The sequence below is a fragment of the Rosa chinensis genome, chromosome 6 (genome assembly GCF_002994745.2).
Source record: "Rosa chinensis cultivar Old Blush chromosome 6, RchiOBHm-V2, whole genome shotgun sequence".
NCBI classification, from domain to species: domain Eukaryota; kingdom Viridiplantae; phylum Streptophyta; class Magnoliopsida; order Rosales; family Rosaceae; genus Rosa; species Rosa chinensis.
The window spans coordinates 5,492,696-5,508,856 of NC_037093.1; the positions used below are offsets into that span (position 1 = coordinate 5,492,696).

Here is a 16,161-nt window from a genome sequence, read left to right on the forward strand (position 1 = left end):
AAGCAGATGGGGTAGAGGCACCTGACTGCTTCACCTCCGTCCCAAACCTGCGTCGGACTGTCACACCACCATCACCTACGGACTGCTGCGCCAGTGTCAATCGAATCTCTTGCCACGAATTCCCACAGATCCGATTTGGGAAGTAGGAATTGGATGAAAATACCTGTTTGATTCAATTAGATAATTAAACAATTTCTGATTCGATTTATTTTTTACAGAGATGATCTTTAAAGACTAATTTAAGATATGGACCGTTGGATGATAAATTATTAAGTAAAAATATGTTAATCGACAATAAATTCTTGGGTGAACCTAAGAATTGTCCCAAAAAAATTGATTGAATTGGTTGTCTCAAGTGTTTAAAGTCACAAGAAATTAGAGAGGTTCTACTTTTGATAATGCGTATAGCAAATGAACTTTTCGTTAGATCACATAACTGACACAAGCAATGTCATAACCAGCCTTCATCGATTTTTGACATCCCATTTGATTCCTATATATCATAATGGAGCCCAAATTCTTGATCAACATTTCAAGGGGATTCTAAAATGCTTATCGATTCGTTAAATGGTGGATGATCTATTCCTTGGCGTATTAAGATATTGATTGAGAACATTAAAACTCTTGCTACTAGATTCTCCTCTATTACTTTCGTCATATTTATAGAGGCAATTTTGTTGCCAATGAACTTGCCCATCTTGGACATAAGTTTAATAGCGCATTTTTGTGATTTAATTGTCAGCCAATATTTCATTTAGATAAGCTGGGCGGGAGTTATACGCAGGATTTTTCGGTATAATTTTTTGTTTTGTTGAGCTAAAAGACTAGGTTCCCATTGCCCCATCTCACATTTGTTGTATGTACCACCCACCAATTGACCATTTGAATTCGAATAATATACGTGATTGAGTGCAAGAAGGTAAAACAGCGGCCCAGTGATTTTCTTGCTATAATGGGGAATGGCGTAGTATCTACAACTTGAACTGAATGATCAAGCTATTTACACTCTTTAAGTATGTTGTATCCACTAATGGTCAAGTTTGATAAAATATGTAGTGCGTGATGATTCATGTGGATCTTGATCGATCGAACAGTGTACGTGACATCATTGCTTCCTGACCACAATGATAAAATCAATTCAAATTAAATGGCAATTAAGAGTTAGACTAACTTGTACGAGAGCATGTGCAGAGAGCCAACCTAGCTAGCTCTCATCTGTTCTGAATATATAATTAGGCGTCTAGTCGATCTCTAATTATAACAGCATCTCAGGAAAATAAGGTCCATGCCCCAATCCAACCTATTATGTACGTATAGATTGGAAATTATTTATGATATAATTAAATAATTACATTGAAGATCTCCAACTTTATATATGTAAATGTATAGCTACAGAGATCAACTTCTCTACTTGCGTCATGTCGGGCATTAGCCATTAGGAAACCCAAATGGACTAAACAATTAAATGGATCGCAGGAGGAAGTATACTTTGTTCTTCTTTTCTTTTTCTATTTTCTCATTGGGATTTTCTGTTACAGACAATTTGTTGAGTCACGAAATTCACATGATTGAACTGCCAACCCTCCCTCCCTGTTATATATATTATATGATACCAATCATGCATCAACATATTACAAATTAAAACAGGGCTGAATACATATTATACAGATCAAGAAAGATTTAGACTGTTCCATCACTTCCATGTAGAGTAATTCAATCAGTATGTGATTAGTTTGATCATCCTAGCTAGCTACTTCCACATATCAAGAATCTCCACGTCCAAGTAAGTACATCATATTACTTTTTATTGAGGTAATCTCTTTGTTTCTATTCTGATTAAGGTATACATTTAACTTGTTTTGTTCACATTAAATAATCATTCTAACTTTAGCTAGCTATAGATGGGTTCTAGCCAGCTGAATTGATGACTTTTCCTGTCCTATTATGTTGAAATTCTGCAAATACACCTAAGTACGTGTTATTTTCCTTAACTATGGTCCTTCAACAAAATAAAAGTTTTTGCTCTATGAGAACGAGAATTCTGTCCTTTTTATGTGTTTGTGTGTGTATGCATGCGTCTATATTCATGAATCTAATAAAAATGTAGCACTGCATGTGACGAACTTACTCTCCTCCATCGATCAAATTCAACTGGATCTGAAACAACATATTGATAATGTACTTGCATGCTTGACATTTGATTCCATACACATAAATTATAGACAAAACAGTGACTGCTGATGCATAATTGGGTGGGATGAGGCAGATTTCCCTTGAAATCAACCTCTCCTCGATCATCATTTCAGATTCTTCGTGTTCAAGTTGGAAAAATCGTACCAAGAAGAGCAGAAGGCTATCTAGAGATGCCAATTGGGGTAAAAGTTTCCCTCCAAAATGTATAATGTAATAACTAGTTGGTCTAACCTCTCCCTCGACCTCCCATTTTTTATCACATGATATGTAGCACGCACTAATAGTAATGGCTACGCGGAGGCTTGGAAAAGCTTATACAAATTCATCAGCTGAATTATACAAAGACGATTGAACATACGGATACTACTTCTTGCATTCTAGTCTAATTAACATCTAGCTCTAGCTAGGGATTCCGTAGTCCTACGTACATAGATCGAGCCAGAGTTAGTAATTACGTACTATATAAGAATTTTGGTGGCCGATGACATCAATTAAGCACCATTCGTCTGATCTGATTCAGATAACTAATTAGCCACATTATTAATACCTATCCATACTTCATCTTACTTTAATTAATTTCATCTCTCATGCATATGATCAGCAAGGACTCTAATCATCGCGGGCGGGCAGCAGGGATTGCGGTAACTTAATAGTTCAAAAAGGATTCGTGGGACAAGCTCATCATCATCCGACCAATATCGATCAAAATGAGGGGGAAACAGGTTTCAGGAAAGGCGATGCTGATTCTATGTATTGCAAGTTTTTTTGCAGGATCACTGTTCAGTACTACAAGCCGCACATGGAGTAGTACTAGTACTAGTCTAGATGGTGATGATGATCAACCTAATGGCGGCCGTGAAGCTCATCCATTTCCCATCGTTTCCAAGTACCACATCCACAACCACCTAGACGAAACAGCCAATTCCAAAAGGGCAGCAGCACTAGTCACACAAACTAATTGCAATGATGATCACAAGCGAGTACGTACTAATGCTATTAGTTTTCAGTTTATCACCAGCACGTAACTAGCTATGTTTGTGACTAAAGAAGTATTAGTTTGTAACATTTCTTAATCTCTGAATAAGCAGAAACTGGATGAAGGAAAATCTGGTGATGATATTATGGGGGAGGTGGCAAAGACTCATCAAGCTATCAAGTAAAAAATTACCACATCAACTGTCATTTGGATTTTTACTTAATACCATAATTTTTGTCTGTATGACTAATATATATTGAAACTAAAACTGGATGGACGTACCTACGTACACAGATCACTGGATAGGACAATTTCAACACTGGAGATGGAATTGGCGGCAGCTCGAGCATCAAACCAGAGAATGAGTTCATCATCTAAATTTAATCCTAAAAGACAGAAGGCTTTTGTTGTCATCGGAATCAATACCGCCTTTAGCAGCAAGAAACGGCGAAAATCAGTTCGAGAAACCTGGATGCCTACAGGTCGGTCCTTGATGAAATGGTGAATTACTAAATCCAGTGCTAGCTGTTGGCTGGGTTAATTAATATTCTAGCCCAATTAAATTGAAATTGCGTGCGCTCATGCATGGCAGGAGGTGAGCTGAATAAGTTGGAGAAGGAGAAAGGGATCGTAATACGGTTTGTGATAGGACGGAGCGCGACTCCTGGAGGGTTACTTGACAGAGCGATTGAGGCAGAAGAGGCGGAGCACAACGACTTTCTTAGGCTCAACCATGTGGAGGGCTACCACGAGCTCTCCACCAAGACCCGCCTCTATTTCACCACCGCCATCTCCATTTGGGATGCCGAGTTTTATGTCAAGGTCGACGATGATGTGCATCTCAATCTCGGTAATGTACCAACCATATATTATTAAGGATAATTACGAGTAATTGTCATTATTTACTTTGACGCCTACTGTATGCAGGTATGCTAGCGACTACACTTGCAAGGCACCGGTCCAAACCCAGAATTTACATTGGTTGCATGAAGTCAGGCCCAGTTCTATATCAAAAGTGCGTGAGATCTCGATCAATCACTAGACTAGTTCTACCCTAATTAGATCTACTTGTTCACTACGTACTCTTATGTTCATGGGATGTGATGTGAACAGAGGGGTGAAATATCACGAGCCGGAGTACTGGAAATTCGGGGAAGAAGGGAACAAGTATTTCAGGCATGCCACCGGCCAAATCTATGCCATCTCTAAGGACCTCGCTGCCTACATTTCCACCAATTTGTGAGACCTACCAACTTTCCCTTGCTCAAGTCATTATTAATTTTGATTAATTCTGTTGGACTGACAAGTAGGGTTTGGGTTTTGGGCTGGGACAGGCCCATATTGCATAGGTATGCGAATGAGGATGTGTCGCTGGGCTCATGGTTTATTGGACTTGAAGTTGAGCACATCGATGAACGTTCTATGTGTTGTGCCACCTCTCCAGGTATGTACAAGTACAAGGTTGATTGAAATTTTGAACTTGTGCTATTTTCGGGATTCATATTCCGACCGAATTGGTGTATTGATTTAGATTGTGAACGGATGGCACAAGCGGGGAATGTTTGTGTGGCGTCATTTGACTGGAAGTGTAGCGGGATATGCAACTCGGTTGAGAGGATGAAAGACGTGCATAACTCATGTGGCGAAGGAACTGGAGCTGTTTGGAACCTTGACCTCTAATTCATTCGCATGATGATCCACACGGATGACTTGATGAATTTTTCCAAATATTTTGGACCTGTTCCTCTTTTTGTTTTGTTGACGTTTATCTAAATTTTTCTATTGTTCAATAAATCTGAGGATTATGCAAACATAAATGTATACATTTCTTTGAATTTTTACAAAGGCAAACGACGGCTTCAGCACAGGAATAGACCACCATAACAGGGATATGATGTCTAATGTCTCTACCTCTGTCTATCGAGGACAGTTTGGACAAAAGCCAAAGCAGCGTACCCCGCTAATGCTACTTTTTTTTTTTTTTCCTGGACTGCTGGCACATGCTGACAAATGTGACCTTATTTTTAATTTCTTTAAATTTCTATTGAGATTTGAGCGGGAAGGTAAGAGTCTCTCCCGCCTACTTTTTGTTTTTTTTCCTTCTTCTTTTTCTTCTCTTTCGAAACTCGTTTATGAATAAAAATCTTTTCCTATATAGAATATTCATACACCCATATACCCGGTATCAACATTCTTTTTCTTCTCCCTACCTAGGAAATAAAATTTTATAAAAATTAAATAAAGTCTTTACTATGAATAAAATCACCGTGTAATTTTGAATTTTCGTTAATTTCTTCTGGAAAAGAGAAAAGAAAATTGGCTGAAAAGGGAAAAAAAAAATCTATATTCGTATTCATGAATAATTGAAGGTGAATACCCTAGAAACTCCCCCCTAAATATAATACTAGCTTTTGTAATCAAAATATAAAAAAGTAGAATTCCATTTATACCATAAGACCGTGGGACCAGTCACAGACATTTATGGGGACAAGAAGGTCCAAAAGGGTTGTGCAATATTATTAGTCCCCATCTGCACCAAGGACTCTGACGGACTTTGGTTTTCCCACTTTAAATACAAAAATAAAATTTAAAAAGTGAGGAAATCGGTGAGAAATTATTAATTAAAAAAGAGGGAAAAATTAGGAAAAGAAAGAGAAATATCAGGAACCGCCTTACGAAACATAAGCATATTAGGAGTTTAGGTTAGGATTCCATATAAATAAAGGTAATAGGGGAATCCAAAACGCAGCAGCTCAGATCAAACACACAGAGGTTTATCTAAAGCCCTCTTCTCTTCTGTTCTCGTCTCTTCTCTTCTGTTTCTTATCTAAAGAGTCCTAATCCCTTCTGGGTTTAAGAGACCAGTGAGTCCCCTCACTCTTTTATCTGTACAGATCTAACTTAATTTATCCTTGCCTGTCCTGTATTTCTTGGGTGAATCTGTCAAAATTTTGAAATTCAAAACACCAAACATATATTGAGACAAAAATTGACACGAATACCAACAAGCTAGGTTCTCAGATCTACCATGGTTGTGAACGAGAGGGCTGCCAAGAGAGCCAGGAGGAAGGTCGCCGCCGATCTGCCCGACCTCTTCACCTTCCCTCCCCCTCCGGAGTCTCCGGAAGCCTTCCGTGACAACGTGCGCGGCTTCCTCGGCCGCCACGCGCGCGTCACGCTCCCGTCTTCCTCGCTCTTCCCCTCCCTGCTGACCTGGCAGATCGCCCTCCGGGTCGACCCCGCCGTCGTCCTTCCCTTGGATATCGTCGAGGAGGACGTCACGCGCTCCAGGCGATCCGTCTACTGCGACCAGTGCCGAGTCGTTGGTGAGTCCAGTCATCCCCGTCTCCATCTTCTTCTTTTTTTTCATTTTTTTTTGTTATTTATTTAGAGGAGTTTGGATAATGTTGTTGTTAGGTTGGAGTGGGCATCCAGTGTGCCGAAAGCGATATCACTTCATTATAAGAAGCAACGCTGAGAGTTGTGATAGTGAGACCCCGTTCCAGTTCCAGCAGCAGCAGCCACAACAAGAGAAGTGGTGCAACTCTATTAGTGCCACCGCGGCGGAGGACACTGCCGATGATGTCGAAGAGTGGGCCTATAACCAATTACATGACAACACTCATCTTCTTCATGCTGTCGTTCACTCCAATGGCTTCGCCCACCTGCTTACCCTCAATGGGCGACAAGGAGGTTCCACCACACTCTCCGGTCGTCACATTCTCGACTTGTGGGATAGGCTCTGTCAAGCCCTCTCCGTCAGGTCAAAATCCTTTAAAACATCTCTTTATTATTTGTCAATCGAAATGGACATATTGTAACAAATCTGAAATGGCATACTGAATTCTTGAACTTGAACTAAACAGGAAGGTGAGTGTGATGGATGTATCCAAAAAGTATGGGATGGAGTACCGATTGCTGCATGCTGTCACCCATGGTCGTTCTTGGTATGGGAATTGGGGTTATGAGTTTCGTTCTGGGAGCTATGCTCTCACACAAGATTCATACCACAAGGCAGTGGAGACCATCTCCACCTTGCCCCTACACCCTTTTCAATTCCAACCTAGGAGACCCAGGACTCGCCTGCAATCTGTTATTGCCTTTTACCAATCTTTCTCCGATGCCCGACTCCAAACAACCAAAGATCTTTTTACATTTATGTTAAGTCTAATTCCTAAATCACATGCGCCTACTGCATCTAAGAAACCCAAGCATGACACTTCCAATGTTTTATGCGTGTGGACGGCCAATGATGTCCAGCATGTGCAACAGGCTATGATCAAGCTGCTTTCAGCAGTTCGTGAGCCCAATTGGGTGTCAAAACGTGCTCTCAGGGGTGCATTATACAAGACTTTCTCCCCAGAGCTTCTTGATTACTCCCTTAAACACTTGGGAGGGCAGTTGGTAGCCAATAACATGGTAATTGAGACTCGATGCAATCCTGATTCTACTGATGTTGAATACAGGTAAACTGTTGCCGTTTGTTTGGTTTCATTCCGTTCTATTACAGACATTTAATACAAGCGCTAACATTAACTATGGTAACAGACTTGAGCCACTGACTGTTGGAAGATCCGAGTTGAAGCCAAATTTTCCACCCGAACAGCAAATCCTCGGTGACCTCAAATTTTTGTATGATTCCATACTCCACCCTGACACCATGTTAAGCTATGCACCTCAAGCAGTGAGGGAGAATGTTGTTGATGCAGCAACTAAGCTTCTTGATTGCAAGCAATTCATCAAGGACTTCAAGCCCGATAAAATGTTAGCAGCAGACCCGTCTGGTATTCACCTTTGGTGTCATGTACAGCTTTCAGACCACCCAAAAGATGATTTTGTTCTGCCTCCAGAATTAATTGTATTGCCCCTGAATGCTACTCTTGCTGACCTTAAAAGCGAAGCTACCAAAGCCTTTCAGGAAGTATATGCCATGTTTAAAAGGTTTGAAGTTGTGGAGTTGTTTGGATGTGGCTCTATAAATGATTCAATTACAGCAAAACTGCTGGTTGGAACGACTGGCTCGGTTGATATGAAAGGGAAATGCCCTGCAAAACATGGTCTTAACCGTTTCCGGATGGAGCGAGGAATTGAAAGCTGGATTGTTGATTGCATATGTGGGACAAAGGATGATGATGGGGAGAGAATGTTGGCTTGTGATACTTGTGGTGTTTGGCAGCACACCAGGTGTGCTGGCATTCATTGCTCCGATGAGATCCCTGCAAAGTTTGTTTGCCTGATATGTATGAGCTCATATCGGGAGAAAAACCAGAGCACCTGTGATTCTGCCAAGGAAGCTAATTGTGTTCCTTTGTCCAACACAACTTGCAGAGCCAAGGCTGCTGGTCCGGACGTAGCATCTAACTTAAATATGACTTCTAGTGTACGTTGACTGTAGTACTTTTGTAAAGTAGCCTTTGTTGGTTTTTTAGATGGGGCGAAGAATTTTCTCGTTTTAGGATTTCTTTGAGGACATTCTCCCCTCGCCAAGAAGTTGTGTGTACATAGCAGTTAAATGGAAAGAAAAACAAAAATATTTATTGTAATCCAATGAAATTTGTGTCATGATTTGGTAATTGATCTAGCAAAATTACATCTACCTCTTCACTCTCCATCTCTTTGACCTGAATTCATACCTGTTTCTGCCGATTGTGTTGATGAGACGTTTCTATCTTCTATATTAGTGACATGGTTTTCTATCCTAGATAATGAAAGCTGCCTAAAAGCGGTGCACAAGCTAGTATACTTGGTAACAACTTCCTTGTACACACTCAGCAACCTCTCCACATCTCCAACTGTCAAATCCCCAGCTTCTTTGTCCATATAGGGGTAATTTGACCCACCTGTAGCAATCGATCATTAGCCATTTTAGATCCACTCGATACTACCAGGTGACTGGAAGGGTAAACCAGCATTGATAAAACAAAAGAGAAACTTTCTTACAATAGAGGATGCATCCATGCATACATGAAGCATTCAAAAATGTTGCAACTATATTCCTTACAGGGTAAAATTATCCTAGCATTCAAAATATATGAAACAAAGAGTGAAACACAAGCAAGTAAAGTCCAATTCTATCTGTCTCTAGAGGGAGCACCTATAAGTGATACTAAGCCATAGGTTCAAATTGCAATAAATTGGTTGTTTCTACTGAACCAAGTAATATGGTTTGAAAAAAAAAAAAAAAAACGCATACTAGTTGAGCCTGTGATTGGATGTTGGTTACCAATCCTAGACCAATAAAAGTTATAAGGGAGGCAGGTGTGAGGGCTAACATATAGGAAAATGAAAATTGTTATAGTTTGAAACTTACCCCTTGTTTCTTTATCATGCGATCTCAATGAAGGGCCAGGATCTTCATGATCTTGTGAGGTTGTCATTTCTTCCAGAGTGGGTGTGGCCTCCTTTTGTGTCTCTTTATTGGTCAGTCTCGCTGCTTGCATATTCTCTTCAAATTCGATTTCATCAATCGAAAGAGATTTAGCATTTAACTCAGAGATAAATGTTTTAGCTGAGACAAGATTGGTGAGGTAATAGGCCGCTTCTGACACAAGTTTTGCCTGCCTTCGATATAACTGGATAAATTTGAGGTTGGAATGTAATTGTGGAGGATTGGCCTGTAAAATAGCACAAAGGTAAAAGACTTAGTATCTTCCGATGTAGTACAATGGATATCAACTTTGGACAACATCTACATCGTAATTAGACAACTTAAAACTGCAAGCACAAACTGCATGTGTAAAGTAGCTATTAATCTGTTGATAAGCAATCCCTTATGCATCAGGCATAAAAATCAATTCTCATGTAATTAAGAAACAAGAATAACACACAGAAAGTATAGACACTCCATCAACCCTCAATCAGAAAGAAAACATTATACAGTGGTTCAATAAATTTGTCTGAGGTTAGAAAAACAAAGAAGACAATCAATATTAAGAACATGATATCACAGAGGCACCCCATGAGCACTAAAAATGAGGTAATGAAAAAAGACAGAAGTTCATTTGCCACTGACATGTGAACAAATATATGAACCAAAGTTAACACTGCACATGATCAATAATGGCTTATTACCAAGGAGAGCTTGCCTTGATCGTAACATATATAAGGACAGGAAGGAAGTCATCAGCTCCAGCTAGTACATGTTTTTCTGACATTGATGCATTGAGCAACAGATTGTTAATGACCTTGCAACAATTCATGATACAGAGAAGCTTCTCACGAGGGGCTTTGAAAGCATTGATTTTCTGCAACTCTTTTTCTGCAAGCTGGGTTGAAAAAAGAAAAATTATGGCTACTCCTTGACATTGACAAGGAAGAAACAAAATTATTTCCAGAAACAGTGACTAATACAAAGGATATATAAGAGAAAAGCTGAATACAGTTACTAATAACCTCTTAGGATCTACTTCTCGGGATGGGCACGTGAACTTATAAAATCAGTATTTTCAACAAAGATGCAATGGGAAGGATAGGTATTCAAGATCCTATGCAATTATTAGGAATTTTTCGGATTATTTATTATCTCAAACTAAAGAATACATAAGCTTCAGTGTGTCAACTGTAACTATTAATGCTGTGAAATTATAACATATATCCCCTTTTAGCTTTCTGGATGTATTTATAGTGAAGAACAACTTTATCTACTGTTGAAATCAATTATGACTGTAACCTTCCATTACTTTGTTTGGCTCTCATATCTCTGTGTGTGTGTGTTCAGAGATAAATTTTCCTTCCCTTCCAAAGTAAATAGGGGAAAAAACAGAGAGAAATGCCCTGTTTTCCTTATAAGTAGCAATGATTAATATAAATAAGAAAGTACACTTTGAAACTCAAAAGGGAAATATCTACATTTGTGTTGAAAATTTTGCATTCCATATTACGCTCATTATTCATATATCAGTCGTGTATCAGACAGGACAACAGGATGCTAATTTAGTGTATAACTAATACAGAGAGTTAGAGCTCCACTTCTAGAAAATAAGTTGTTACGAATTCAGTTGACTACTAACATATCTAATAACTATTCTTAATGAGTATACCCACTCTTTAACTGAGGTATCTATATAGCATAAATCTAATTGAAAATATATATATATATATATATACGAGTATATTAAAATGTAGCAAGAAATAATCTACTCAACATTCCAGGTAAATATTAATTAGAAGCATTACAATATACAGAAACCCAAATGCGGGCATAAATGACGTCAATTATGGTCAATCTACTTGTTCAAGAGGAATAAAGAGGGACAAAAGACAATTTGGCTGGAAATCATAGCCCTGAAATATAATAACTCTAGTACTCTACTACAATGAACAGTATTACAGTAAGAATAACCATGAGCCTAACAGCACTAAATCTAATAATGCAATGATCTACAAGGCATGTGATTAGTATAATTACACAGAACTAAGTAAAACTCAAAACTAATGTGGTGGCAATACAAGTTAATGAGGAAGGGTCCCCAAACATGAGTGGAGATGCAGCACGCTTACCAGCCATGAAGCTTCATTGCGTAGAACTAGCGGAATATCGAGATGCTCAGGCTTCAAGAAAGTCTGCAACAACTGTATTTTCTGTGAGACTTCAAGGTCAATCTTTGCATCCTCAGGAGATGAAGAAAAGGTCCGGGAGAACAATTTCGTCATGACATACTTCTCCAAACCCTGCAGAGATTTTAGAAAAAGATTCAATGAGTAAGTTTGAGGGTAAAGGAAACACAATAAAACCATCATAAACTGAGAGCAGTGGATTTCTGAGAGTAGAGATAATGGTAAAATTCTTATGAAACCAATCAGAAACTAAATGGATTGAGAATTTGAGGATAAAGTGGGGAGAGTACCTCCATTGCACTTTCAACTTCTTGATCAGTGGCACCTGCCCACAAGGGATGATCCCTAATTGAATCTTCCATTGTCGCGAAGAACTCTTGAACTCTTTTGCCATCATTTTCAGGGTTGGCAGGGTAAAACGAAAACGATACAATAAAGCTGCCCCGAGAAACAAGCCAAGTTAAAATCAAGAATTAACAAGTAAAAGTGTCTATGAGTTGTTAGGGTTTAGAGAGAAGCACCTTTTTATGGACCGGACGAGATCGAGGGAAGCAGGGTTTCGCATTCGGTCGAGAAAGTCATAGAAGATGGCCGAAGACGGCGAGGAATAGGAAGAGGAGGGGGAGGAGGAGGATCCCTCCATTCTCCGTCAGCTCCTTGATTGATGTGAGACCAATTTAGAGGACGACGGCCACCACCACCGTCACCAATTTGAGATTGAAGCAGCAGCATAGTATTAGTCACCACCAACAAGAGACGCAAAGAATAAGAGAAGAATGAAGACTGTTAGGTTTGGCACGTGATATATAGTTTACTTGCTGTTAACTCTTATATACGACCATCATACCGACAATATACGTATATTTCCAAAATAAGATAATAATCCATTTTTTTCCAATCAAAATACCATTTACCTTGTAACATCTTAAGCTTAAGGTTATGATCAATATCGAGTCCATGTATGCTAGTTCGGCTTCCAAACTTGCTCTACTTATGGATTCATTTTTTGTGAATCTGCTGCTTTACTCCGTATATTTCTTCAATAGTTTTTTTTTTGTTGCATTTATTGCCATGGTAATCTCACATAATTTGTATTCATAGTTAAAATGGAAAAAGTTTGTTGTTTTATTAGCCATGACATACCAGGGACTTTTTTTTTTTTTTCAATAGATGCTTAAGTAGTGGTCCATGGTTTTTCAATTAAGTCATGGTTCTAGTTTGATTGTATGATGCATTCTCAAAAAAAAAAGAAAAAAGTTTGATTGTATGATGGTGTTTCTGATTTGGTAAAGGCTCCACTCACCCCGTCTAATTGCATAAACTTCATCCATCTTTTTGGTCGAATAAGGTTGCAAAAGCTATTGGTGCTACACTAGAGAAGTTCCTTTCGATTGATAAGTATAATGTAGGGGTGACGCCGGAGGCTCTAAGAGTTTGCATTCAAGTTTACATTCAAGCGATGCATGTACATCAATCCCTAATGAACAATTCTATGGAATTTATCTCGCGTTTTTCTTTTTGTTTTTATATACTTTTTTTTTTTTAATGTGTGCGTCTTGTTTATTTCATGGGACAATCTATTCACTTAAAATCTTAAAAAAGAATACTTATTGATGCTAACCATAAATAATCAAGTTTAATGAGCTTTCAGCGTGAATTAAGATCAACTACTTCAAATTTAAAAATCTTTCTGATTGTATTAAATATTCTTTGATTAATGGAAGCCTACGCATGACCTTTCAAACATATTTATGCATGACTGTATGTCCCATTGCTAATTGCTAATGTTGCTTAGTTTAGCTTTTAATCTTCACTTCTGATCATCATATTTAATTATTACGATACGATTTTTGTGAAAGTAACCATTGCATGCTTCTGCGGCTCTGCTCTGCCATCCTTTTCACGTTCATGTTACCACTATATTATAGTATTATACAAACATATATATACATATATATGTAATATATATAATTTTTGTTTTTGGGGGATGATTTTTCTACTCCCATTATACAACTTAATGGACATGGCGTGTGGCTGTACGTAATTGGTTTCTGAAGCTGCACGCCCCTTACATTTAGAGCCGGTGATCTTCTTTGAATAAGTCTAACAATGCAAGCACCTGCGATCAATGGATGATGTTCCAGTTACTTCCAGAGTTCTAAAAGCAATAAGTTGAGACCAAAGGCCCGAAACATAATTAAGTTCGACTAACTAGATTTTTTATCAACGTTATCAATGAGGATTGATTGAAATGAAGAATTAGTAGCTAGTAGGTACCTCAGGCACAGAGAGTTGTAAACGAAACTTCGGGCCATCATAGTGGTAGAGTATTGGCCTAAAAGCATCCTCTTCTAGTGGTTTGCACCTTTCCTTGGCTCGAATTCTAACCTGAAATGAATGATGAATTATACATGATATGTTCTATGTTTCAAAAACCAATCGACAAACTCTATTAAGCTCGAGGATCGATGTATATATATATATATATATATATATGTACTAACTTGTGCTGGAAATCTTGATTCTCCTTTGGATTTCTTGTCTTCCCACGCTGTTGGATCGATGTTTGATCCTCCAAAACTCACAGCCTTTCAAAAAGTTAGAAACAAGTCAATCTACCTATAGTAGGAAGCTCAAACATCCCAGGCAGTATATTGACATATATAGTTAAGTAGTGAGCAAATTAATGAACCTGAAAAACTCCATGGAGCTGGTGGGCTGTGTAGTTGTAAAGAAAAAGGGGTAAGCCTGGGGTAATTGCCCTTACGGAGTCCTTGTACTTTTGAGGGAGTCCTGAGAATTTGTTAACAAAATCTGTAACATTTTAATTGCATTCCTTGTTGCAATCCGAATTGTTCGAAGAAACAAGAAGAAAGAAAGAAAAAACCTGTAAATTATGATCCTTGAAATGAACCATGACAAAAAGAAAACCAATATGTGTGTGTGTGTGTGTGTGTGTGTGTGTGTGTGTGTGTAAGTTAAAGAACAAGAACAACAATATCAATAGGAAATTAAGTATGGAATTACGTACCGAAGAGTTGACGGTGGAGATCCTCTTGCATGGTTTCGTTGTTGCATACAAAAATGTAACCTCCCAAGACTTCATTTCTAGGCAGCATTTCAGCCTGAGGCAGCGTCTTATGCCACACCTGCTGCTGCTTATTGTAATAACAATAATCATTGTCATGACTACTGCTCATCATCTCACTACTCTCACTATCACTCTGCTGCTGCTGTTGCTGCACATAGTAATGAAGGGACTTATTGTTATGCTGCACAGCCTGCACGCCGCCTAATTTCATTTCTAACCATTTCAATGCCGCATAACTCATATTGTTGTTGTTCTTCAAATTGGAACTACTACTCTTTCCATAACGATAATAATAATCCTTCTTATTATGATCTTCATCATCTGAGTATTCTGCGGCAGTAGTAGTCATTTGCATCAATTGATTGTCAATCAGTGCTACTCTTGTTGCTGCTGTCCCTGTTTGATACTGATCATGATCAGCTTCTCGGGAGGCCATGACCTCCGGATCATCATGATATTGTAGTACATCATCCTTACGAGTAGTAACTGACAACTGCCACACAGAGCTACTACTCATCTTACTGTAATTACTCATTGACATTATGATATGCACACATGTAAGTGGTGTACTACTAACTAAGAGCAAGAAAGAAAGAAGAGGCAAGTGATATATAACTAGATCGACAGGCAGCAGCAGGTATATATTTTATGCAATGTTAATCTAGTTAATTTTAATTTAAACACTAACTAATGCCACACTACTTGTTATTAATTATATAAAGTTTTATAAACACGATGGACTTTCGGCACTCCTGGGGCCCTTAATTTTTTAGCTTTCTTAAAGCTAGATATTCCCTTATTTGGCTCCAATTTGAATTCAAAAGAGTCCGCCATTATAAAGTACGTAAAAGGCTAAAAGAAGTTTATCGTTCAATGATCGTCATGCTCATGATAGTTTTGATTTTGAAATCTAGCTGTAGCTAAGGTAGCCACCTTCTCCCTCCCTCCCGTTCTTGTGAGCTGTGATTGCTGAGAGATTTAAAATGAACAAATATTATGAATAACTTGGGGTAAAGGGTGAGCCAAGAGACAAAGCAAGTTTCTTGAAGTGTTCTTCCCAATGTGAACTAAAAACTTTTATTCTAAAAGAAACATCACATCGGATGCAACAACAACCAGCTAGCTGCCTTGGTTTGTTCTTAATTTAATTCGAAGAGTAAAATTTGGACCAATCCAAATTGTAACCTTCTGTATGTTATAATGTTTGTTTGTTGTATTCTACTAGCTTTTCATTATCACCAAAACTCCAAAAGTAAGGCCTCGACCTTATATCTATTAACCTGTAGGAGTACTGCTGGAACTTCTTTGTGACAGAGAGAGATATATATGAGAAGTTAACTACATT

The 16,161-nt window shown here is 38.5% G+C and overlaps 4 protein-coding genes across 5 annotated transcripts; 2 read left to right on the plus strand and 2 right to left on the minus strand.

Annotated features, from left to right (window-relative positions):
- The first annotated feature begins 1,648 nt into the window (after positions 1-1,648).
- Positions 1,649-5,107, plus strand: LOC112168954 (probable beta-1,3-galactosyltransferase 8). 2 transcript variants are annotated; one of them, XM_040509569.1, is made up of 9 exons: positions 1,649-1,783; positions 2,795-3,173; positions 3,282-3,349; positions 3,464-3,651; positions 3,762-4,019; positions 4,097-4,184; positions 4,283-4,408; positions 4,504-4,613; positions 4,701-5,107. In XM_040509569.1, the coding sequence occupies exons 2-9, from the start codon at positions 2,901-2,903 to the stop codon at positions 4,847-4,849; spliced, it is 1,260 nt and encodes a 419-aa protein (XP_040365503.1). In that variant the 5' UTR covers positions 1,649-1,783; positions 2,795-2,900; the 3' UTR covers positions 4,850-5,107. The 2 variants fall into 2 exon arrangements, with proteins under 2 accessions (XP_040365503.1, XP_024161654.1); XM_024305886.2 differs by having other exon boundaries at positions 1,659-1,812.
- A 789-nt stretch (positions 5,108-5,896) lies between these two features.
- LOC112172192 (PHD finger protein At1g33420) lies at positions 5,897-8,712 on the plus strand. The gene is made up of 4 exons (XM_024309437.2): positions 5,897-6,495; positions 6,587-6,932; positions 7,036-7,635; positions 7,718-8,712. The coding sequence occupies exons 1-4, from the start codon at positions 6,198-6,200 to the stop codon at positions 8,556-8,558; spliced, it is 2,085 nt and encodes a 694-aa protein (XP_024165205.1). The 5' UTR covers positions 5,897-6,197; the 3' UTR covers positions 8,559-8,712.
- LOC112172193 (vacuolar protein sorting-associated protein 9A) lies at positions 8,678-12,490 on the minus strand. Its single transcript, XM_024309438.2, has 6 exons — positions 12,247-12,490; positions 12,016-12,163; positions 11,669-11,839; positions 10,255-10,434; positions 9,480-9,783; positions 8,678-9,009 (listed from the first exon to the last, which is right to left on the minus strand). Exons 1-6 carry the CDS (start codon positions 12,366-12,368, stop codon positions 8,771-8,773), a joined length of 1,164 nt encoding a protein of 387 aa, XP_024165206.1. The 5' UTR covers positions 12,369-12,490; the 3' UTR covers positions 8,678-8,770.
- A 501-nt stretch (positions 12,491-12,991) lies between these two features.
- Positions 12,992-15,453, minus strand: LOC112168797 (B2 protein). Its single transcript, XM_024305716.2, has 5 exons — positions 14,757-15,453; positions 14,418-14,518; positions 14,230-14,313; positions 14,003-14,113; positions 12,992-13,844 (listed from the first exon to the last, which is right to left on the minus strand). The coding sequence occupies exons 1-5, from the start codon at positions 15,355-15,357 to the stop codon at positions 13,800-13,802; spliced, it is 942 nt and encodes a 313-aa protein (XP_024161484.1). The 5' UTR covers positions 15,358-15,453; the 3' UTR covers positions 12,992-13,799.
- Positions 15,454-16,161: the final 708 nt, after the last annotated feature.